Source organism: Martes martes, assembly GCF_963455335.1.
Source record: "Martes martes genome assembly, chromosome: 2".
Classification (NCBI taxonomy): Eukaryota; Metazoa; Chordata; class Mammalia; order Carnivora; family Mustelidae; genus Martes; species Martes martes.
The window spans coordinates 16,494,820-16,520,254 of NC_137889.1; the positions used below are offsets into that span (position 1 = coordinate 16,494,820).

Genomic DNA, 25,435 nt, shown 5'->3' on the forward strand with positions numbered 1-25,435 from the left:
CAGATATTAAAAAAAGCAGTCTGTGAAATTTAAATGGTAAAAAAGGAATAGAAGGCACAGCATAGGGAATATAGTTAATGATAATATAATAGTGTTTTATGGGGACAGATAGCAGCTACACTTGTGGTGAGCATAGCATAATCTATAGAGAAGTTCAGTGACTATGTTGTACACCTGAAACTAATGTAGCATTGTTTGTCAGCTTGTATTCAACAACAACAACAAATTTTTTAAAAAGATTATTTAATTTATTTATTTGACAGACAGAGATCACGAGTAGGCAGAGAGAGGAGGAAGCAGGCTCCCGGCTGAGCAGAGAGCTTGATGCGGGGTAGATCGCAGGACCCTGAGATCATGACCTGAGCTGAAGGCAGAGGCTTTAACGTGATGAGCCACCCAGGCACCCCTAAATTTTAATTTCTTTCAAAATTTATTTATTTACTTTAGAGAGACTGAAAGCATGAGTGAGAAGGATAGAAGGAGGAGGAGAGATGATGTCAGGTAGATTCCACATGGAGCCTGAGGCAGGGCTCGATCCCTGATCCTGAGATCATGACCTGGGCCAAAACCAAGGATCAGCACTCAACTGACTATTCCACTCAGACACCCTTCAAAAAATTTTTTTAAAAATGGCGGAAGAATCTCCAACTGTGAATGTTTGAAGATCGAATGTTTTTATTTAAGGTGTATTATTTAGAGTGGTGTGTGGTCCAGGCATAACAGAATCAAGGTTTTAAATAATGGAGTGGGGGCGCCTGGGTGGCTCAGTCATTAGGCACCTGCCTCTGGCTCAGGTCATGGTCCCGGGGTCCTGGGATCGAGCCCAGCCTCAGGCTCCCTGCCTGCTTGGCAGGGAGCCTCCTTCTCCCTCTCCCACTCCCTCTCTTTGTGTTCCCTCTCTCGCTGCAATAAATAAAATCTTTAAAAATAAATAAATACATAAATAATGGAGTGGCTATTATAGCAACAGCAGACTGAGTAAATGCTTGCTGTGCAGACTTTATTTTATAGTTTACATTTTTTTTAAAGATTTTATTTATTTATTTGACAGAGATCACAAGTAGGCAGAGAGGCAGGCAGAGAGAGCAAGAGGGGGAAGCAGGCTCCCTGCTGAGCAGAGAACCCGATGTGGGGCTCCCTCCCCTGACCCTGGGATCATGACCTGAGCCGAAGGCAGAGGCTTTAACCCACAGAGCCACCCAGGTGACCCACATTATTTTTTTTAAAGATTTTATTTCTTAAAGGTAGAGAGTGTGAGCAGGGGGAGGAGCAGAATCTGAAGCAGACTCCACGCTGAGTGCAGAGCCTGATGTGGGGATCAATCCCACGACCATGGGATTGTGACCTGAGCCAAAATTAAGAGTCAGAGACTCAACTGACTGAGCTACCCAGGTGTCACCACATTATTTTGTAAAATTACAGATAAATTAGCATATTAGTTTCTAGGACCATAAAGGGGTACATAAAAATACTCTTACTGTCTTCATTCATTCAGCTAATACTTACTGTTTACTCTGCTTGTCATTGAGCTGAATGTTCAGGACTCTGTGATACATAAAAGTGCATGTAGTTCATGATTGGGCACTTGTAGAGTGCCTGTCCTTAGCATAGTGTCTTCAGCTTTTCATAGTGTTCCCAGTTAGTTTATATAGGATAAACTTAATATCTTATCAAAGTTAAATAAGAAAACATATCTGCATTTATGAATTTTTATACTCTGACAAAATAATAGCCAGTTTCAGATGGCATAGTCTGTATTAAAGACTAGTTAATGATTCTTAAACAAGGCAGTATCACAGTGTTTACTACTGAATTTGAATCTGTGTTTTTCTGCTTAGTACTCTTAACTTTTCTTATGTTTAAAAGGGGACAATACGAAAAAAGGAGTTTTTCGGAGGGATTAAATGAGAAAGTCAAATATTTAGCATGCCACGTGCCAAATAATAAGTGTTCAGTAAATGTTACTTTTATTGTTAAAGTGCTCTGAACACCTTGGGAAAATGAACCATGTAGGTAGTATTTCATAATTGAAATAATGAATGTGAGAGCATACCTGTAAGGCATCCATGATACCACTTTTGGAAACATAGTAGGATATAATGTGCCTTAAAATTAAGTTGTTGTCAAATTATGACAGTAATATATTAAAGGAAAATTACATATCAAGCCTCATTTAGTCTCAAAAAGTGTATTTAATAAAGTCTTTTCACAAACTAATCTCAGAGAAGTATTATGTTGCCATCTAAAAGCTATTCTTTTTTTTTTTTTTTTAAAGATTTTATTTATTTATTTGACAGACAGAGATCACAAGTAGACAGAGGCAGGCAGAGATAGAGGAAGGCAAGCAGGCTCCCTGCTGAGCAGAGAGCCTGATGCGGGGCTCGATCCTAGGACCCTGGGATCATGACCTGAGCTGAAGGCAGAGGCTTTAACCCACTGAGCCACCCAGGTGCCCCTAAAAGCTATTCTTTTGGCTCTCTGACAATTGTTACATTTGACTTGCATTGATCTAATGCATTCCTTTTTTTTTTTTTTTTTAAATTATTACCATCAAGCTGGTGCCAGAGAAACCCCCGTCCCACCTTGTATTTAACCTCTTCCTTTGTGGATCATCAGCCACAAGAGAATGTAATATATCTGAATTGATGGTTTGTTAATAGAATGTGTACTTCTGAAATGTTTTTCTAGTAATTATATGAGTTTTTTTTTTTTTTAACTGTTCCTCCTTATGACTAATGGAATGGGCTTGTGATTCATGGTAGCATTAGGATTTCTGCCTATAAAATGCAACAGAATGATACAAGTTCTGAAATTGTCAATACAGATTGCTCCTTGTTTCATGCTGTCGTCCTTTTTAAAGTATCCATGTTCATGCAGTGTCATTGTCTATGAATTTTTTCCTTTTTTAAAATATTTTTCCCTAATTAATCTCTAAAGTTTAATTAGTTATGGTATCATTTCATTTATTAATCCCCACTAGTTCCCATTTGTTTTAAGTTGAGAGGCAGAAATTGATGTAGTAGGTGATAAGTGGAACTTTTTATTCCTTGGAAGTAATTGACTCATTTCTCAAGGTTTTAAGTCTGTTGGAAAAGCTCTTCGCATCAGTTTGAGATTTGTGTTGTCCTCCTGTTTAAAAAGCCATGCTTCTAATCTTGGGGATAAATCTAATCATAATTAAGGGAACAGTGAGACAAAGGTACTTACGGAAGAAATGTATTTTACTTTTTTTTAAGTAGGCTCCCTGCCCAATGTGGGACTTGAACTCAGGCACCCTGAGATGAAGTCGAATACTTCACCAACTGAGCCACCCCAAACACCCCAGAAGAAATGTATTTTAATGCTTTTGAATTCTTAATACTTTGTTCCTATCTTTGGTGGGAAAATTAATAAGCTTATTATATACTCATAGATTTGAATTTTTACCAAAGTTTTACAGGGTAGAATTCACTAGATGGAAAAAATGCGAAACAAATATTTTACTAGAGTTAAAAATCATCTTAGTTGCTTAAAAGTCAAAATTAAATCTATCATGACAATGTTATAATTGTTTTTTGAACCTCATTTCCAGATCATAGCAATGGATCATTTAACTTGAAAGCTCTATCAGGAAGCTCTGGATATAAGTTTGGTGTTCTTGCTAAGATTGTGAATTACATGAAGGTAAGTACTTTTCTCAACACGCATCCTGTTTGAGTTTTTGGCAGAGGAAGAGGATTGGGGTTTCAGAAGTAAATTTGTATGTACATGTCAAAATTTATCAAATTCCTTGTTTCAATATGTGTGGTATGTTGTATCCCTATTACATCTCAGTAAAACTAAAAAAAAGTAATGCTTCAAGCCTCTTGTATTAGATTAGTACTGCAGTGAGTCACCTAAGTATATTTAATTTACATTAATTCAAGTATCCAATTTAAGCCCACCATTTCACTTATAAATTATGCCCAGGCAGTAGATACAGTCACTTCTTAAATACTCAATACTTGCTGTCAAAACCAGTAGGAAGAGGTGAACAATTTGCAGGTTGTTATTTCCACTGAGGTAAAAGTGAAAACTACATAGTTGAGACTTACGGTGGTGATGGTTTTTCTGCATCTTTGGAGGAGAAAACTAGAGAATTACTGAGGGTCTTAGGAAAACATTGATTTACAGAAGACCTTAGAATTTAAGATATGATGGAAGATTTACTATTTTTTGAAGTAAGTTTTGAAGTTTTGATGATATGGTGTTTTGGCTTTACCAGAGACTGAATTCTAACTTATTAAAATGAAATTTCATTTGTTACTAAATGGCTAAATGATTTCAAATTTGCCCCCTTCCTCTGCCACACTCATTCCTTTTTAGTTACTGGTTGTATCTCTTGAAAAAAGTGAAAGTACTATATGTGTTACTTCAGATTTCAGCTACAGATTGCTTAAAATGTAAATCAAGTTTTTATGTTAGGGTTTTTAGAGACTTAATGTCTGACCGGGTCTGAAATCTGTAGTTTATATTTGATTTGTGGTAGAAATCTGTTAGTTCATAATTTCCCATTATCAAATAATACATTTGATACATATTCCCTATTCATTCATTCCATCCACCCATTCCCTCATGGTAATAAACAATTATTAAAACCTCCTGTATGCTATTTATAGCACTATTGCTGGGACTACTCGGAAAAAAGTACTCCACCATGGCTGTTAGTCTTTTGAGGGAGATTGACATTCAAATGTCATGTTATTGCTACTCCGCTAATATAGTTGTCACTAATCTAGATGATCCTTAACTTTCATAACTTTCTTTAGGACTGTGACCTTCAATTTTTGTGCTCAGTTATTTCCTGAAACAATTTTGAGAAATTATGTATCTCTCTGCACATATTTAAATTGACAATTAGTTTTTCAGCAAAAGTTGGATTAGTGACAGAGGATGGAATTTCTGACATATCATAATATTTCAACAGAATACCTCTTTTACATTTATCTAAGGGGATCTAAATCCCATTATTAATTAAAAATATAAAAAGTGCTCCGGGGGGCGCCTGGGTGGTTCAGCCGTTAAGCGTCTGCCTTCGACTCAGGTCATGATCCCAGGATTCTGGGATTGAGCCCTGCATTGGGCTGCCTGCTCAGTGGTAAGCCTGTTTGTCCCTCTCCCACTCCCCCTGCTTGTATTCCCTCTCTTGCTGTTTCTCACTCTTTCTCTGTAAAATAAATAAATAAAATCTTTAAAAAAAAAAAATAAAAACAACCAAAAAACTGCTCCTTGGTGGTGCAGTTAATTGGGCAACCAGCTCTTGGTTTTGCCTTAGGTCGTGATCTCAGGGGTGTGAGATCGAGCCCCACGTTGGGCTTTGTGCTCAGTGCAGAGTCTGCCTAAGACTCTCTCTCCCAGGGCACTTGGTGGCTCAATTGGTTAAGCATCTGCCTTTGGCTCAGGTCATGATCCCAGGGTCCTGGGATCGAGCCCCATGTTGGGCTCTCTGCTCAGCAGGGAGTTTCCTCCCTCTCCCATTCCCTCCTGCTTGTGCTTTCTCACTCTCTCTCTCAAATAAATAAAGATCTTTTAAAAAAAAAAGACTCTTTCTCCCTCCCCCTCCCCCCACATGCATGCACTCTCTCTCTCTAGAATAAATAAATCTTTAAAAAAAATTGTAAAAACAAACATATGGTTGGAAATTTTAATTATTTTCCTTTTGGACTTGTAAGTCTATTCCGTTACTCCCACTGCATTTTAGCCTAATGTGTGTTTTTATGCTTGAAATATGTGTGTGTGTGTATATATATATATATTTTTTTTAAAAGATTTTATTTATTTATTTGACAGAGACACAGAGAGAGAGGGAACACAAGCAGGCGAAAGGGCAGAGGGAGAAGCAGGCTTCCCGTTGAGCAGGGAACCCGATGTGGGCCTCCATCCCAGGATCCTGGGATCATGACCTGACCCGAAGGCAAATGCTTAACGACTGAGCCACCCAGGCACCCGAAATATGTATATTTTTAAGGATTTTATTTGTTTATTTGATAGAGCATGTGCTCAAGCAAGGGGGAGGAGTAGAGGGAGATTAGGACCCCCGTGATCATGACCTGAGCTGAAGGCAGTCACTTAACTGACTGAGCCATGCGGGCGCCCTTATGCTTGAAAATACTTCAGTCATCATCTCTCAGACTTTTTGCCGCAATAGTATATATGTTAGAAATGTTTTTCTTGTGACCATAAGTTCTGAGTACTGTCAGAACTATTATTATTAGCACACAGTTAATTAGAATAACTCATGTATATTAAAATATTGATAAAATTCGGGGCGCCTGGGTGGCTCAGCGGGTTGGGCCTCTGCCTTCGGCTCAGGTCATGGTCTCAGGGTCCTGGGATCGAGCCCCGCATCGGGCTCTCTGCTCAGCGGGGAGCCTGCTTCCTCCTCTCTCTCTAACTGCCTCTCTGCCTACTTGTGATCTATCTCTGTCTGTCCAATAAATAAATAAATAAATCTTAAAAAATTGATAAAATTCACTTTGTATGTAATACTCAACAGAGTTCCATTTTTTTTTTTAAAGATTTTATTTATTTATTTGACAGAGATCACAAGTAGGCAGAGAGGCAGGCAGAGAGAGGAAGGGAAGCAGGCTCCCTGCTGAGCAGAGAGCCCGATGCGGGGCTCGGTCCCAAGACCCCGGGATCATGACCTGAGCTGAAGGCAGAGGCTTTAACCCACTGAGCCACCCAGGCGCCCCCAGAGTTCCATTTTTGTTCATTTTTTAAAAAAAGATTATTTTGAGAGAGAGTGCATGAGCAGGGGGAGGGGCAGAGGGAGAGACTCTTCCAGCTTACTCCCTACCAAGCACAGAGCCCCACATGAGGCTGATCCTATGAACCATGAGATCATGATCTAAGCTGAAAGCAAGAGTTGAACACTTAACTGACTGAGCCACCGAGGCGCCTCTCTGATTTTTTCTTAAAAGATTTATTTTTTTCATTTTATATTTTTTATTCTTTCAAAGATTTTATTATTTGATAGAAAGTGAGAGATCACAAGCAAGGGGAGCAGCAGAGGGAGAGGGAGAAGCAGGCTCCCTGCTAAGCAGGAAGCCCGATGCGGGGCTCGATCCCAGGACCCTGGGATCATGACCCGAGCCGAAGGCAGATGCCCAATGGACTGAGGCACCCAGGCACCCTTATTTATTTATTTTAGAGAGAGAGTACGTGAGCAGGGAGAAGACTCTCAAGATTCTCAGGAGAGAGAATCTCAAGCAGACTCCTGCTGAGCGCAAAGGCTGACATGGGGCTTGATATTAAGACCTTGAGACCATGACCTGAACTGCCGTCAAGAATTGGAAGCTTAAAGAATTGGAAGCTTAACTGACTGAGCCACCCAGGCACCTTTGTATGATTTCTGTGATTTCTGTGTTCCTGTCTTTCGGTCATTTTCCTGTTAGGTTTTTGGGACTGTTAAAATATTAGGAAGACGAGCTCTTTGTGATAAGAGTTGAAAATACTTTTCCTCTGTTTATCATTTGATTTATAGAGCTATGAGTTTGAACTTGATTCTGATTTTACAGTCCATTCTCTTCATCACTATAATTGTATTGCCTCAAATAATACATGTTCTCCATTCCTGAAAGATTCACTTACTTGTATCTATTACTTATGCATCTAGCATTTTAAAACTATCTCCTAATAACAGTTTCTTCCCTCAATAGACACGGCATCAGCGAGGAGATACGCATCCTCTCACTTTAGAAGAAATTTTGGATGAAACACAACATTTAGATATAGGACTCAAGCAGAAACAATGGCTAATGACTGAGGTAAGAATAGCCTTAAAGTGGAGTTAAAAAAATTAGTGTTACCATGAGATATTTGCTATGTAACTAAGGTTTTTAATCTGATCATTATTTTTACTTTTTCTTAAAAGAACTGGTATAGATTCTTTGTTTTTAACATATACATTTTTTGAGGTGGTTTGTTGGTTTTCTTAAAAACTTATGTATCTATTTAAAATGTCAAAGACTTTTAGCACAAAAATTATAAAGAATTCAGTCATTGTACCAGTTTCATTTAAGTTTTTACAGAATAATTGATACTTTTTTAATTGCTAAATTTAGAATTGTATTTTTTAAATATGTTTTTGAACATTTAAATCACGAGGTAGTGTAGGGATAGTGAGATATTTGTTATACTGATACTACTATTACGACTTGGTGATGATGTTATTGCCTCTGACAGATTACTTGGAAAACTAATCCTTACACTGTGTATGTCCACACATCATTGGAGGAAAAGAAACCCCACAATAATCACTGACCCTGCTAATTTGGAAATGAATAGCATTTAAGAAAATTCACACATTTCCATCTTTTCTATTTAAGTATGAAATGACAATTAAGAATACGTTCTGTGACCAGTGTTGTAGTCTAAAGAGCAAATGTAAAATTTCCAAATGTAATTCAGTAATTTACTTTGCTGAGCAAAATATTGTTCTTGATTTTTAGAATATAAAATCAACAGTTAATTAGTAACATTATAGCTCATCGTCTTAATGATATATAGTCATAAAAATCCCGTTGCTTTACTTAATCTTCAAATTTCTTAGACTACCAGTATTAGTTAAAAATGACTTTTATTACTATTCTATTCTCCCTCCTTTCTTCTATGTTCTTCTCTTTCTCCTTTCCAGGGTCAGGCTGGCAGCTGCAGAAGAAAATAAATAGGGTAGTTCTTCCTTGAAGAGCTTTCCTTCTAGTAGTAGCTGTACAGCAGAACTGACTAGGAATATAATTATATTCAATAATTCCTGCATTCCTACTCAGTTTCATTCTCAAGCTGCCACTATAGGTAAATTTCTTATATGCACTAGTTTGGTGCTTTTCAGTTCCTTCCACACCTGTAGGTGATACCAGGTGGGGCAGACTGTTGGTATATTCATCCCAGGGTTATGTTTCACACACAATGCCAATATGTGATAAACTATACTTCGAGGGTGGGATAAGCAATACCCAGCTCACTTTGTCTTTTAATGTTAATTGGCATTTATTCTTTTTTATCTTTTATTTTCAAAAGAATATGGGTGCACTTTGAGTCAGTTGTGATAAAATGGTTTTACTCATCTAAAGAATTAATGTAATAATAAAAAGTTTCTTTTATAAAAAGTGAGCAACTTGCTGATCTCTACCTATTGGTTTTTGGATCTTGGATGTCCAGTATTTTAGATCTGCTAGTTGATATTCACAAGATAACTTTTAATTTATGATTGTATTTGGTATCAATATTTTTAAAATAATTTAGTAGAATTTAAGAACGTGTATATGGGATTTCCTTTTGTTAATATATCCAAATTGTGTCATTGTTACAGGCATTAGTCAATAATCCCAAAATTGAAGTAATAGATGGGAAGTATGCCTTCAAGCCCAAATACAACTTGAAAGATAAGAAAGCCCTCCTTAGGCTGTTAGATAAGCATGACCAGCGAGGCTTAGGAGGAATTCTTTTAGAAGACATAGAGGAAGGACTCCCCAATTCTCAGAAAGCTGTCAAGGTAACCTCTCTTTTCTTTCTATACCTTAGTATAATTTGAATTAATAATGTCTTGTTTTAAGAAAATAGGTAATTTAAATTTTTATTTTTATAGTTTCCTTTATATATACTTGGGGTTGCGGTGAGCCAGTCGAAGATTTGAAATTTGGGTCCTGTTCTACAGAGCTGGGCAGAGTGCAGCCATTTTTGTGTAAATTTGGTATCTCCCTTTTCTGTTGTTTTGGGTATGATTGTGTCTTCAGAATAGTTCTGGATAGTTTTTCTCAAAGACATCTCAAAGTTTTTCTCAGAAGTTGTTATGTTTGTAGACAAGAGCTGCTTCAACAATGCTTGTAGACACTGCTGTCCTGAGGAACCAGAGGTACTAAACACGAAAGCATTGACTAATAACCTCGCTGTTTTAATTCTTAAAAGTCTGTCAGAGAAAGCCATACAGATTACATTTCCAATTTAAAGTTGGAACTCATTTGGAAAGGCTGCTAGTCTCTGTTCTGCACAGTTGCTAATGATTGATGCTAGTTGTTGATGGTTCATTTATCTTGCTACCCCTGGAGTAAAACTTGCTCCTTTCTCTCCTGTACTTCTTAGTAATTAAGTGACACGTGTTATCTTACAGGTCATTGAGGCTCTTTTTATTTATTTATTTTTAGGTTTTTTTGTTTTGTTTTGATCTATTGTCAAGTTCATGGACTTCTCTTCTTTGCCTCTAATTTGTTGTGAGTTCCCATTGGTGAATTTTTTATTTTAGAGATAGTATTTTTCAGTACTAGGCTTTATGTTTTCTGTTTCTTTGCTGAGATTTTTTTTTCATTCTTTATAAGCCTTTTTTCCAGTACATTCTTGAGTAAAATTTCTTGCAACTGCTTTAAAATCTTCCTATTCTAATTTAACAGTTGGGTCATTTTTGGGGCTAGTCTCCACTTTGTTTCTTGCGTAAGGGACATGTTTCCTGTTTCTTTGTATGTCTAATAAATTTCTGTTGAGTCTTAAATTTTGTGAATTATATGTGTAATAAAGACTCAAGATTCTGTTAGATTCCTCCAGAGTATTTTTGTTGGTTTTTGTGTATAAATGGGCAGTTATCTCGTGGCTAGACTCAAACTCTAACCTTTGTCTTTTTTGCAGTGGGTGGCAAATAATACATCTTTTTTGTTCTTTGAACTCTTTTGGAAAATAGCCAGAGTTTATAATAAGTTTCCTATTAAAAAAAAGTTACCTTAGGAGGGACTTGGCCGTTACCGGAAGCAGAGCCCTCTTCAGATTTGAAATAATAGGATTTATTTTTAAGGTATGTGTGGAATGGGCTACTCCTCAGGTGGCTTTTTTTTAGTTAAATTTTTAACAAATTGTAGTAAAAACTGTCACATGAGGTGGAGTTTGACATATTAAGCATGTCTAAGAGTACAGTTCATTAGTGTAAAGTATATTCACAGTTGTACAAGAGATAATCCAGAACTTCTACATTTGGTAAAGCTGAAACTCAGTCCACTAAACAGCTTTCCTTATCCCACTTATCCAGTACCTAGCAAGCAACATTCTTTTTGTGAATTTGGCTTCTCTAAGTAGCTTAGACAAGTAGAATTATACATTCTTGTTTTGTGATTGTCGTATTTCATTTAGCACAGTATCCATCCTCAAGGTTCCTCCATGTTGCAGCTTGTATCAGGATTTCCTTCCTTTTTAAGGCTCATAGTACTGCATTGACCAGTTTGCTTATCCATTTGGTTGCTTCCATTATTTAGCTGTTGGGAACAATGCTACTATTAATATGTTCGTTAAAAATCTGTCTTCAAGACTTTGCTTTTGATTCTTTTTTTTTTAAATATATTTTTCAAGAGTATTTATTTATTTATTTATTATTTATTTATTTATTTTAGAGAGAGTGTGCACACAAGTGGGAGGAGGGAAAGGGACAAGTAGACTCCATGCCAAGTGTGGAGCCTGATGTGTGGGCCAGATCTCATGACCCTGAGATCTCAGCCTCAGTTGAAATCAAGACGCAGATGCTTAACTGAGCCACCCAGGTGCTGCTCTGCTTTCCGTTTAGAGTATGTAACCAGAAGTAGAATTGCTGGGTAATATGGTAATTCTGTTTTTAGTTTTTTGAGGAACCACCATATTGTTTTCCACAGTGGGTTTACCATTTTATATTCTGCCAACAGTGTACAAGGGTTCAGATTTCTTTGTGTCCTTACCAACACTTATTTTGTTGGTTTTTTTTAATAGTAGCCATTTTAATGGATATGAGGTTTATCTCATTGTAGTTTTGATTTGTATTTCCCTAGTAATTAGTGATACTGAGGATATTTTTTTTCATGTGCTTATTGTTTATTTGTATACATTATTCGGAGAAATGTCAAATCTTTTGCCTATTTTTTTGAATTGAGTTGTTTTACTTGTCCTTGTATGTATGTATTCTGGATATTAATCACTTATTAGATATACAGTTGCAAGAATTTTCTCCCATTTTGTGAGCTGTCTTTTTACTTCATTGATACTGTCTTTTAATGTACAGATGCCAGTATTTTTGTGTAGTCATATGTGTCTTTTTTTTTTTCCCCTTCTGTTGCCTTTGGCATTTCCAGGAAATGACTGCCAAATCCAAGATTAGAAGCTTTTTGCCCTAAGTTTTCTTCTAAGAGTTTTATAGTTTTAGATCTTATATTTAGGTCTCTAATCCATTTCAAGTTAATTTTCAAATATAGTGTTAGATAAGGGTCAAGTGTCATTCTTTTGTATGTGGATATTGAGTTTTCTAGCACCTTTTGTTGAAAAGGTTGTCCTTTCCTTGTTGAATGTCCTGGCACCCTTGTCAAAAGTCATTTGAGCATACATGGGACGATTTATTTCTGGGTTCTCTCTTCCACAGTTTTTATGCCAATACTACACTTTCAATTACTGTAGATTTGTAGGAAGTTTTGAAATAGGAAGTAAATCCTCCGGCTTAGTTTTTCCTTTTCAAGATTGATTATTCGGAGTCCCTTGAGATTCCATATGAATTTTAGGATGGGTTTTTCTGTTTCTGCAAAAAACATCATTGGAATTTTGATAAGGATCGCACTGAATCTGTAGATCACTTTGGATAGTATCTACATCTTAATCTGTAAACCTGGGATGTGTTTGCATTTATGTTGTCTAATTTCTTTCAGCAGTATTTTATTTTTATTTCTTTTTAGAGATTTTATTTACTTGAGAAAGAGTGCATGAGCAGGGAGAGGGGCAGAGGAAGAGGGAGAAGCAAACTCCCTGCTGAGCAGGACTCCCACTTGGGCCTCTGTCTCAGGACCCCAGGATCATTACCTGAGCCAAAAGCAGGCACTTAACCTACTGAGCCACCCAGGCGCACCCTTTCAGCAGTGTTTTATAGTTTTCATGGTGCCAAGTCCTTCACCTCTTTAAGTTAATTCCTAAGTATTTTATTCTTTTAGATGCTTTTGTGAATGGAATTGTTTTTGAATTTCTTTTCAGATTGTTCATTGTTAGTATATAGAAATGTAGCTGACTTTTGTGTGTTGACTTTGTATCTGTCTTGCCACTTTGATGAATTCTTTTATTCTAACAGTTTTGAAACATACATCATATTTCGGATTTATAATATAATGGTTCAGTATTTGTATATATTGTGAAATTATATCAGCACAGTAAGTTTGATTAACATCTGTCACCATATGTAGCACGAAATTTTTTTTTTTAAGATTTTATTTATTTATTTGACAGAGATCACAAGTAGGCAGAGAGGCAGGCAGAGAGAGATAGGGGGAAGCAGGCTCCCTGCTGAGCAGAGAGCCCAATGCGGGGCTCGATCTCAGGACCCTGAGATCATGACCTGAGCTGAAGGCAGAGGCTTTAACCCACTGAGCCACTAAGGCGCCCCAGCACCAAATTTTTTTTTAACGATGAGAACTTTTTAAGATTTAATCTCTCAACAGCTTTTAAATATTTAATACAGTATTATTAACTGTAGTTACCATGCTGTACGTTACATCCCCATGACTTATTTTGTAACTTGATAGTGTGCACATTTTGAACTACTTCATGCATTTTCCCCATCCACACCTGCTGTGTGGCAACCACCAAGGATTTTTTTCCTTTGTTTTAGATTCCACATAAAGGTGAGATAATACAAATTTGTCTTCCTTTGTCTTACTTATTTCACTTAGCATAATGCTCTCAAGGTCCATTCATTTTTATTACAGATGGCAAGATTTCTTCTTTCTTGGCTACATAATATTCCATTTATGTGTGTGTATCATATTTTCCTTATCTGATTATCCATCAGTGGACACTTAGGTTTTTGTATCTTGGCTATTGTGAATAATGCTGTTTACAAAGGAGTGCATATATTTTTTTGAGTTAGTGTTTTTGGTTTCTTTGGATAAGTAACTGGAACATGTGGTTGTTCTATTTTCATAGTTAATTTCCAGTTTACATTGCCACCAACAGTACCGGAGATTTCCCTTTTCTCCATATTTCCTCCAACAATTATATCTTATCTTTTTAATAGTGGCTGTCGTGACAGGTGTGAAATGAGATACCTCTTTGTGGTTTTGCATTTTCCTAGTCATGATGTTGAGCATGTTGGTGACCATGTGTAGGCCATCTTTGGAAACATGTGTTTTGCGATCCTCTACCAATTTTTGAATTAGATTGTTTTTTGGTATTAAGTTCCATGAGTTCCTTATATATTTGGGATAGTAACCTCTAATCAGATACATGATTTGTTTTTCTTTCTACTGTTCTGATTGGGTGATTTCTGCTACCCTGTCTTATGCATCAATGATCCATTCTTCTGTATCACCTGATCTGCAGTTGATTCCCTATACTGTGTTTTTCATTTCAGTTATTGTATTCTTTAGTTCTGATTTTTCAGCTCTCTTTAAATTTTCTCTTTGTTGAAGTTTTCACTGTATTCCCCTGTTTTGCTTCTGAGTTTGGTGAGTATTTTTTTGGTCATGACATTGAACTACTTATTTGGTAGATTACTTACTTCCATTTCATTTAGGGTTTTTTGTTTGAGGCTTTGTTTTATTCTTCTGGAATATATTCCTCTGCTTCTGTACTTTGCCTAGCTGTGTGAGTTTCTATATACTGGTTAGATCAGTTATGTTTCCCTGTTTTGAAGGAGTGGCTTTATGTAAAAGGTGTCCTTTGGGGCTCAGCAGTGCAAACCCCCCCTCATCACCTGAGGCCAGTACCCCAGGGGTATCCACTTTGTGGGGCAGTCTGATTTGTGTCTGGGCCACAATTGGTGTGAACATGTTGATGTTCAGCACTGTCTTCCTTTGTGGCTGTGAGGCCCAGCAGGAGCTGCTAGTGGTACACTGGTGAATGGGGCTGGCTCTGACACATCTGGCTGAGAGGCCCAGCTGCAACGGCTGTAGGCACTCTAGTGTGCATGGCTAGCCTCTCCAGAGTAGGGGCCACTTGGGGGTAGATTGCTGGTGCCTTTGGAAGCTGCCCACTGGGTGGTGCGGGGATGTGTTTTAGAGGGGCTCAGATGCTTGCCTAGGCTGCCTGGGATCTCTTTCTTTTGATTGCAGAGTTTAATCTTCTTTCTTTTTTAAATTTTATTTATTTGACTGGCGGGGGAGAGGGTGCACATGAGCAGAGGGAGAGGGAGAACCAGGCTCCCTGCCAAGCAAGAAGCCCCGACGTGAGACTTGATTCCAGGACCCTGGGATTATGACCTGAGCTGAAGGTCACCTAACTGACTGAGCCCCCCAGGAGTCCCTAATTGTCTTACTTTCTAATTACTTACAAGGGAATATTATTTTGTTTAGTTTTCTATATGCCTTCTTGCATTTTTGTTCTTCCTTTTACTGCATTACTATTTTGTGTTTAGCTGGTTTATTTGTGTTTAGCTGGTTTATTTGTATTTTCATTTTTTTATTTTTATTTTTGGAGAGAGTTGGGGGAAGGGCAGAAGGAGAGGGAGAATCTTAAGCAGGCTCCATACTCAGCATGGAGACTGTTGTGTGGCTCCATCTCACAACCCCAAGATCATGACCTGAGCCAAAATCAAGAGTTGGATGCTTAATTGACTGAGCCACCCAGGTGCCCCTCCTTGATTTTTTTAATATTGAAATGTTTAGATTCCTATCTCATTTCCTTCATGTATGTTCTGTAGCTATTTTCCTTGTGGTTACCATGGGGATTATATTTAACATCCTCAAGTTATAACATTTGTACTGGTTTGTATTTATATTAGCCTAACTTCAGTAGTATATTAAAAATCTACTCCTTTACAGCTCCATTCCCACCTCTTTTTGTTGTAAAGGTCACAAAATTACATCTTCACACATTGCCATAAACTAATAATACTTTTATTATTTTGTTTTTTAATCTTTTTTTAAAAAGTTTTTATTTATTTATTAGAGAGAACGTGTGAGGGGAGAGGTCAGAGGGAGAAGCAGACTCCCCATAGAGCAGGGAGCCCAAAGTGGGACTCGATCCCGGTACTCCAGGATCATGACCTGAGCCGAAGGCAGTTGCTTACCCAACTAAGCCACCCAGTCACCCCCTAATAATTCTTTTAAATCTATTAGTCTCTTAAATTATGTAGAAGACAAAATTTGGAGATATAAAACAGTTACAGTGATACTGGTTATTAGACTGATAATTGCTTTTTAAAAATGTATTAGTCTCTTAAATCTGTAGAGAACAAAAAGTATAGTTACAAACTTTTGCTGCAGTGATACTAGCTTTTATAATTGCCCATGTGTTTAGTCTTTACCTTCAGTGAGATCTTTATTTCTTCATATTAACTTTGAGTTACTGATTCTTTCATGTTCTTTGTAGGGCTCCCTTGTACATTTCTTGCCTGGTAGATCCTAGTGGTAATGAAATCCCTCTGCTTTTTTTTTTTTTTTTTTTTACTATTTAAAAAAAACTTTTATTTGGGAATATCTTAATTTTTTCTTACCTTTGAAGGATAGGTTTGCTGGATAGAAGATTTTGGTTTCACAGATTTTTCTTCTAGCATTTTGTATATAGCAGCCTTCTACTTTCTGGCCTCTAAAGTTTCTTTCTTTCTTTCTTTTTTTTAAGATTCTATTTATTTTAAAGAGTGGGTGAGTGTGAGTTGGTGGGAAGAGCAGGGAGAGAGGCGGAGGGGGAAGGAACCTTACGCAGACTCGGTGCTGAGCATAAAGCCTGACACAGGGCTTGATCTCGTGACCCTTAGATCATGACCTGAGCCCAAATCAAGAGTTGAAGACTGACTGAGCCACCAGAGGTTCTTGGCCTCTAAAGTTTCTGATGAGAAATACAATTTTTTTTAGGATCCCTTCCTTGTATGTGCTAGTTTGCTTCTCTCTTGCTGCTTTTGAGATTGTCTTTGGAAAGTTTATTTATAATGTGTCTCTGTGTGGGTCTCTTTGAGTTCATATTCTTTGGAGTTTATTGAGCTTCTTGAATGTTTATTATGTTCATATATTTCTTCAACTTAGGGAAGTTTTCAGTCATTATTTTTTGAAATATGCTCTCTGCCACTTTTTCTCTCTCTTCCTCTGGGACTCCCACAGTGCATATTTTGGTTTGCTTGTTGGTGCCCCAGAGGTCTCTTAGGATTTGTTCACTCAATCCTTTTTGTCAGTTCCTTTTTTCTTTTTAAGATTTTTAAAAATTTATTTCAGAGAGGGGCGCCTGGGTGGCTCAGTGGGTTAAAGCCTCTGCCTTTGGCTCAGGTCATCATCTCAGGGTACCAGGATCAAGCCCCTCATCAGGCTCTCTGCTCAGCAGGGAGCCTGCTTCCTCCTCTCTCTGCCTGCCTCTAAAAAGCTACAATAGGCGCCCCTGTTGTAGCTTTTTAAAACATAATTGGAAATAACTGATTGGTAGTGATGAATAAGTGGCAAAATATTTTAAGGTAGAGGAAAACTAAGAACACCAAGATCCCACAGTTTTTCTTTCTTTTTTTTTTTTTAAGATTTTACTTATTTATTTGACAGAGAAAGAGATCACAAGTAGGCAGAGAGGCAGGCAGAGAGAGAAGGGGACAGGCTCCCCGCTGAGCAGAGAGCATGATGCAGGGCCCCCCCCACAGTTTTTCTTAGATTAATAAAAAGACTCCAGGGACGCCTAGGTGGCTCATTTAGTTAAGCCTCTGCCTTCGGCTCAGGTCATGATCCCAGGGTCCTGGGATCGAGTCCCACATCGGGCTCCTTGTCCAGCAGGGAGCCTGCTTCTCTGCCTCTGCCTACCACTCTGCCTGCTTGTGCTCTCTCTCTGACAAATAAATAAATAAAATCTTAAAAAAAAGAAAAAAGAGGAATATCTTTGTATAACAACAGATTCATAGATTGATAACCTATATTAATGAAGATGTGCTTGAGGACACCATATTTAGAAAGTTAATACCCTCTAATCAGTTCGTTGTTTCAACATCCAGATACCTCCATTGAAAGCGTCCTTCATATTATAAAAAAAAAAAAAAGACTCCAGTGGACCCAAATCATAACTGAAACATAGATTGAGTTTTTTGGGTCCCCCCCCCCCAAAATAAGTAACTTCTTTTTGTACTTTGGAAGATCTCTAAGAATAAAAGTCCTAAAATACCAATATGTAAAATAGTGAGAACTGCTCATGAAAGAAACTTAAGAACCAAAATTAGGTGCATTAGACACTAATGCTATAACTGAAGGTTAAAATAAATGGTAATCCTTTGTTGTTTTAAAAAAAAAATCTTTTGGGGTGAGGTAATTTGGAGTTAACTGAAAAAAAATTTTTTTTTAATCTTTTAAGGCTTTAGGGGACCAGATACTATTTGTAAATCGTCCTGATAAGAAGAAAATTCTTTTCTTCAATGATAAGAGCTGTCAGTTTTCTGTGGATGAAGGTGAGACTTTCTGTTTAATTTTCAAGTATGTTAGAAATATAGGGTGACAAAATTTATATTTATAATCCAGTTATAACTTAAATTTTGTAGTAGTGCTTTTTAGCTTTATCATCTCTTAGAGCACAGCTAATAATCTTACCACTAACATTGTTTCTCAGAATGTGGTTTGAAATATGTCATTTGAAAGATTTTTGGTTGATTTTGCTTGTAATCATAGTATCAGTAGGTTGTGATATCTTATGCTTATAGCTTAGCTGTACCAAATAGTTTATTTCTTTAGTTGTGTTATTTTACAAATATTACTTCATATCTTGATATGAAAGCTTGATGCAGAATGGGAAAAAACAAACTGTTGGTGACTGATACTCTCTTAAATAACTTGTGAATCTTTTGGTTATCAGATTGGATAGACAAGATTACTTTTTTCTGACTATTGTAGAGTCAGATGCTAAGCTTCTGTTGAATCTTGTACTAAATGTGTGATGCTTATATTTTGAATTTTAGGTATTTTATTTCAGGGGCACGTGGGTGGCTCAGTTGGTTGAGTTTCTGACTTGATTTTGGCTCAGGTCATGATCTCAGGGTTGTGGAATTGAGCCCTGCATTGGGCCTCCCACTTGGTTGGGCATCCCCTTGAGATGCTCTCTCTTCCTTTCCTTTTGTCCACCACCCACCCCGCCTCGATTTGGTGTGGGCTTTGTCTTTCAAATAAATATAATCTTTAAAAAATACTTCATCAGTATTTGACAGGTAAAATAGTTAAATAAGGGTTTAGTCATGGGAAATCTCTACTATACAAGTAGAAATTCTCATTTAGACAAATCTATTTTACTATAAATTTGTATGAATTTGTATTTGTATTAATTTTGAACCTAATTAAACACCATTTTAATTATAAAATTTGAGAAGTAAAACAGATACCAAAAATTCTAATAATATAGAATTACATAAGATAAAAAAGTACTATTAGATTCCAAATAGTGAAAACTTGCTATGCCTGCCTGGTAGTCCTAGTGACTGTTGTTTATTGTATAATAAAAGAGATTCTATTGAAGAAATGATTTTGTATAAAAAATGCCCATATAATTCTTGTCTCTTTAGTAGCCCATACATTTTTGATTATGATTTTGTAATTTGTACTATGTAAGTTTTTCTTTCATATGTTATCTGGCTGTAGATATTCAGGCTTAAGGTGCTAGTAGATAGGAGTTTAGTCAACCTGAAGTTACTTAGATGACCATGATTTATCTGAGGAAATAGAATGTTGTGTTTTGGTGGAAAATTGTGATGGAGAGCACCTTGTATGCAGTTGATTCTCGGTAAATAACTTTACTGTAATAGTAAATTTGTAACTTTAAAAAATTGTTTTCAGAGTATTCCAGTTCTGTATTATATTTTCTAATAAATAAAGTAAGCTTCTTTATTAATAAATTTTTACAGTAAAAATAAATTTATTGTAAAGTAAAGTTGTAACTTTAAATAATTGTTTTCAGAGTATTCCAGTTATTCTGTATTGTATTTTCTAATAAATAAGGTGAGCTTCTGTACGTAAGTAAGGGAGTAGTGAACTTCTTTTGTACATTGTAATGATAGGTGATCATTTAAGAAAGGTTTGGCTTAGCAGTTTTTGTGTTGCTTGAGTCTGCTTTACTTACAGTTTTGCTTTTATGGAAACTTTCATACTTCTCAAATTGACTTGACCTTTCAAAAAAATGTAGAGGTGGACTTGATCTTTAAGATACTTATAAGTTTTAAAGATTTTTTTAAAATTAATTAATTAATTTATTTGACAGAAATCACAAGTAGGCAGAAAGGCAGGCAGAGAGAGAGAGAGGAGGAAGCAGGCTCTCTGCTGAGCAGAAAGCCCGATATGGGGCTCGATCCCAGGACCCCGGGATCATGACCTGAGCCGAAGGCAGAGGCTTTAACCCACTGGGCCACCCAGGCGCCCCTTCTTATAAGTCTTAAAAAAATAGCTGATTCCTTTATTCTTTGGCATAGTTAATCCATTTGAAAAAAACATGCAGTATTAAAACAAAAGTATCACATGTTCAAGTAGGAAGATCTTACAGTGAAAAGCAGATATGTTTTCCTTTCACTAATTTGAGTCTCTTTGATTTGTGGCACTACTTGTTTTATTTTAATTCTTTGGGTGATTGTTCCCTTTTTGTATTAAGTAATAGGCTTATATTTTTATTTCTTGATTTTTCAGCTTGAATATTATAATGACTTATTCTTATGTTGCCGATTATACCTGCTGTCTCTCTTCTTCACTTTCTAATATCGTATAGTACCAGTTTAAGTTTCTCTGCCATTTTCTTGGTACCTTTAAAATCAAAATAACTGAATGTTTCCAGGGAAATTTTAGTATTAAGTCTGCTCTGCAGATGGCAGTATAGTGCAGCATAGCTGTAGATGTTCAGCTTGCCAGATGAGGTTGCAGTAGCTCTCTAAGAACAGGATAAAACTCTAGGATTTCTTGATAATAATTCATTGGAGAAATTTTAAGAGAATACCTTCTGTACCTCTATATCCTCACACTAATCGTTATATCAAGTCATTGGTATTTTCTGTCCCCAGTGCGATTTTTCTGTAGATATCACTATTTTAACTTTGCTCAGCCTTTTCCTGTTTGTGTACCTTTTTCTGTATTTCTGTTTCTTAACATTACCCTGTTTTCATTTGCCATTTTGTATGACCTTTGTTGGTTTAAACTCTTCCCGTCTCTTATTACTTGACTTATAAGGACAAGATGAGGATTTTCTCCCTCTCTTCCTTCCTTTATTTGAGGGGGTGGGCAGAAGGAGAGGAAGAGAGAGTCTTAAGAAGATGCTGAGCACGGAGCCCGATGCAGGGCTCATTCTCACGAACCTGAGATCGTGACCTGAGTCAAAATCCAAGAGTTAGACGCTTAACTGACTGAGCCATCCAGGCACCCCAAGATGGGGATTTTCACTTTTTCCCACTCACATTATGAAAGTAACCATATATGCTTGTTAGTAAAATCCCACTTATCTGGAAATAAGTTGTATAAATTGCTTGATGTTTATTTTTCTAGTTTACTTTTTCTCAGATAATCTCTAAGACTGTATGGCTATTTAGTATTCCATTATGTAAGTGTACCCGATGAATGAATTTTTTAAGTACTTAATAATGCTGCAGCAGATATTCTTACACCCTTTACATGCTGGAGATGTGTATGGTTTTTTATTAATGAAATAGGCATATATATCAGAAGGTATGGGAGGGGAAATTGATAAATTATTTTTCATCTATTAAGTCTTTGTTATTGTAGACTTATTTAATAGGTGTTGAAGTATATTACTAGGTTTCCTAGTATTGACTGTCCTTGTACTCCTAGAATAAATAACCCTTTTTAAACTATATATTTCTGGACTCTTTTTCTATGTATTTGAAGGATTTTTGCTTTAGTATCCAGTTTTCTTTTTTTGTTCACTTTCTCAGGGTTTGGTTTGTGTGTGATGCTGGATACATCAAAAGAGAAGTAGTTTTCCTTTTTCTTTCCATTCTTTCCTTATGAGAATATTCGATTCCTTGAAGATTTGCACACAAACGCCCATGAGTGTCTCTGTCTTGTTGCTTCTTGGACAGTAGTATTCTTTGTATCTTCTTTGGTTATGTCCATCATTAAGTTTCCCACCTCATAAATTAATGTTGATAATCTCTGCTTTCCTAAAATCATCCATTGTTAACTTTCAGATTTAATAGCATATACTTTTTGCAGAGTATAGCCCCAGAATTTAATTTTTTTCTGTAATTTTCCCTTTTTATTGCTAACTTCTTGTATTTGCACATTCTCCCTTTCTTCCTTATTATGCTCTGTTGGTATATCTATTTAACTTTTGTTGTATTTTTGTTTTAAAGAAAAACATCTGTCACATCACCCTTTGGATACTAGTTTTTGACTACTTTCTATGAGTGGTGACTGAACAAACATTTAAAATCTGCCAATTTTTTTTGTTATTTTAATTTTGCTGTTGCTTCCTGGTGGTTTTCCTGCAGAATTCTTGGTTTATAAACTCTTGACAGTTTTAGTTTAAGGGTTGTATCATAATCATTGTAAAGCATCTCTCTTGGTCGTATTTAATGTTCTTCTACTTTGAAGTCTGGCTTTATCTTATATTCTTTTAATCCCTTCCCTTTTTTTGGACTGATACATTTTTGCCCATCCTTTTACGATGTACCCTGTCTTCTTTTGTTTAAATGTTTCCTTTGTAATTGGCATGTAGTTGGTTTTAACTTCTTGAAGTGTCATTTTATATTAATTATCTTTTTTACACGATATATTGTCCCATTATTTGTTTGGAAAGTATAATTTTGGGAGGTTGTCATATATAGAGTGATTCTTTGTATCTCTAATTTGCTTAAACTATAGGTATCGTGGGGCACTTGGGTGGCTCAGTGGGTTAAAGCCTCTGCCTTTGGCTCAGATCGTGATCCCGGGGTCCTGGGATCAAGCCCCACATCGGGCTCTCCACTCAGCGGGGAGCCTGCTTCCTCCTCTCTCCCTGCCTGCCTCTCTACTTGTAATCTCTATCAAATAAATAAATAAAATCTTAAAAAAAAAACTATAGGTATCATTTTATCAACTTTGTTCTTTGTTTTTATTTCCTAGTTGACACTTTCTGGGATTTTGGTAGCAATCTGTTATTGTGTATTAATGAATTCACTTATTCAACAAGACTTCACTTATTCAACAAATGTTTACCGATGTCGTATTATATGCCCCACTCATTTTGCTAAATGCAGGAAATACAGTAGTGAACAAGGTAGACAAGTCTCTGCCTTTGTAGAGTTCACATTCTAAAGGATAGCGTAAACAATATAAAAATAAAACATGATGACAGATTGTATCAAATTCTAGAAAAGAGACAAATGAAGTATGTGCAAGTCGGTAAAGCGCTAGGAGGGGTGGAACTCAGTGAAGAAGGCTGTGAAAGAATGAGATGGAGATAGCCTTGATAGGGGTGCCGTTGTGGGGGCAGTGGGGCTCAAGCAGAGTATAATAAAGGCAAATGCTCTAGTAAAGACTTTCATTTTTTTCGTAGGCCTGTGGTTTTTTAAATATTTTATTTATTTATTTGAGAGAGAGATCATGAGCGAGGAGAAGGTGAGAGGGAGAAGCAGACTCCCCGTGGAGTTGGGAGCCCGATGCGGCACTCGATCCCAGGACTCCGGGATCATGACCTGAACCGAAGGCAGTCGCTTAACCACCAAGCCACCCAGGCGCCTGTAGGCCTGTGGTTTTTAATCCTTAAGTCTGATTCAGTGAAGCCTGAGGAACAAATATTTTCTAACATGTTCTTTGCTCTTGTAAAATAAAATTTCCAGATGATATAACCTACTTTGATACATAATTTCTTTAAATTTAGTATAATACAGGGATGCTTGGCTGCCTCAGTCAGTAGAGAAAGTGACTCTTGATCTCAGGGTGGCGAGTTGAAGCCCCCACATTGGGTGCAGAGCTTACTTAAAAACAAAAAACATAGGGGCTCCCGGATGGCTCAGTTGGTTAAGTTTCCAACTCTTGATTTCAGCTCAGGTCATGATCTCAGGGCTTTGAGATGGAGCCCCGCGTCTGGCTCTGCACTGGGGGTGGAGCCTGCCTAAGATTCTTTTTCCTCTCTCTCCCTCTGCTGCCCCCACTTAAAAAAAAAAAAAAAAAAGTGTGATACCCTAATTGTAACAGAAAGGAGAAATGGAAATCAGTTTATTTTTTATTTATTTATTTTTTAAACTCTAGCTCTTTGACTTTTCCTACCACCAAGCCAGAGGTATTTTTGTTTTTGTTTTGTTTTTTTAAAGATTTTATTTATTTATTTGACATACAGAGATCACAAGCAGGCAGAGAGGCAGGCAGAGAGAGGAGGAAGCAGGCTCCCTGCTGAGCGGAGAGCCCGATGCGGGGCTCGATCCCAGGATCCTGGGATCATGACCTGAGCCGAAGGCAGAGGCTTTAACCCACTGAGCCACCCAGGTGCCCCTGGAAATCAGTTTATATATTATAAATGTATTCCAATGTTTGTAATTACTCAAGCATATTTATATTAGATTATAAAAGGGATATAAATAACACAATTGTTTACATTTATAATCACCATTGAATGTGATGGCTACAAATAGACCAGTACAGGTGTGATGCAGTGCAATCTGTCTACCATAATTAGTGTTTCTCTTAAGTGATAGAGAATTTGTGGCAAAGGTCTGCAAAATACAAAGTGAAGTTTTCCTGAGATTTTCAAAGGTTAATCATACCATATTCTCTATTTATTGTCCTTTGTATGTTCCTAGAAAATCATGTGTGTTAAACCAATATAAGAAATATTTTGTTGGGGCGCCTGGGTGGCTCAGTGGGTTAAAGCCTCTGCCTTCAGCTCAGGTCATGATCCCAGGGTCCTGGGATGGAGCCCCACATCAGGCTCACTGCTCAGCGGGGAGCCTGCTTCCTCCTCTCTCTCTGCCTGCCTCTCTGCCTGCTTGTGATCTCTGTCAAATAAATTAATAAAATCTTTTTAAAAAATTTTTTTGTTTATATATGTAAACAGAATTTGATTCTTATCAACTGGTGTTTTTCATTAATCTCTATACTTTCTAAGAAAGATGGCTGGAAGCAAGAAAGGTTTTTTAACAATGATGGTGTTGATAATTTGGAGGTGAGTAAACTTTTTGGTGTTGGGGTTGTCGCTGTGCAGTGTAGATGATTACCAGAATCCCAGGCTTCTTTAGATGCCTGTAGCATACTTTTCCCCAGTGTGACAACCAAAAATGTATCCAGACATTACCAAAGAAATGTTCCCCAGGAAGCAAAAATGTCTGGGTTGAAAATTACAGTAAAGGTACAGTTTATGTTTATAATTAAGATAAATTGTCTTCAGACTTTTCTTGAACTCTTTTGTTCAGTGCATTCAGTTATAGAGGGATGTCACCCAGTAAGGTCTCTGTTCTCGAGCTTTCCTAAAGCTGAGGGAACGTTGACATGGGAACACAGATGGCGTTTCTTGCATACTGTCATTGTGAGGTTCGTACAGCACTGTAGACACTGGGGTAATAAGTCACGATCCACAG

At 37.0% G+C, this 25,435-nt stretch overlaps 1 protein-coding gene across 1 annotated transcript in view; it reads left to right on the forward strand.

The window, feature by feature from the left end:
- The window catches only part of GTF2E2 (general transcription factor IIE subunit 2), a 66,228-nt gene that overhangs the window by 26,042 nt on the left and 14,751 nt on the right, over window positions 1–25,435 (forward strand). Inside the window, exons 3-6 of the mRNA XM_080796671.1 lie at window positions 3,572–3,663; window positions 7,680–7,787; window positions 9,332–9,514; window positions 18,256–18,349. Of these exons, the coding sequence (XP_080652797.1) occupies window positions 3,572–3,663; window positions 7,680–7,787; window positions 9,332–9,514; window positions 18,256–18,349 (477 nt within the window). The remainder of the gene's footprint in view (window positions 1–3,571; window positions 3,664–7,679; window positions 7,788–9,331; window positions 9,515–18,255; window positions 18,350–25,435) is intronic.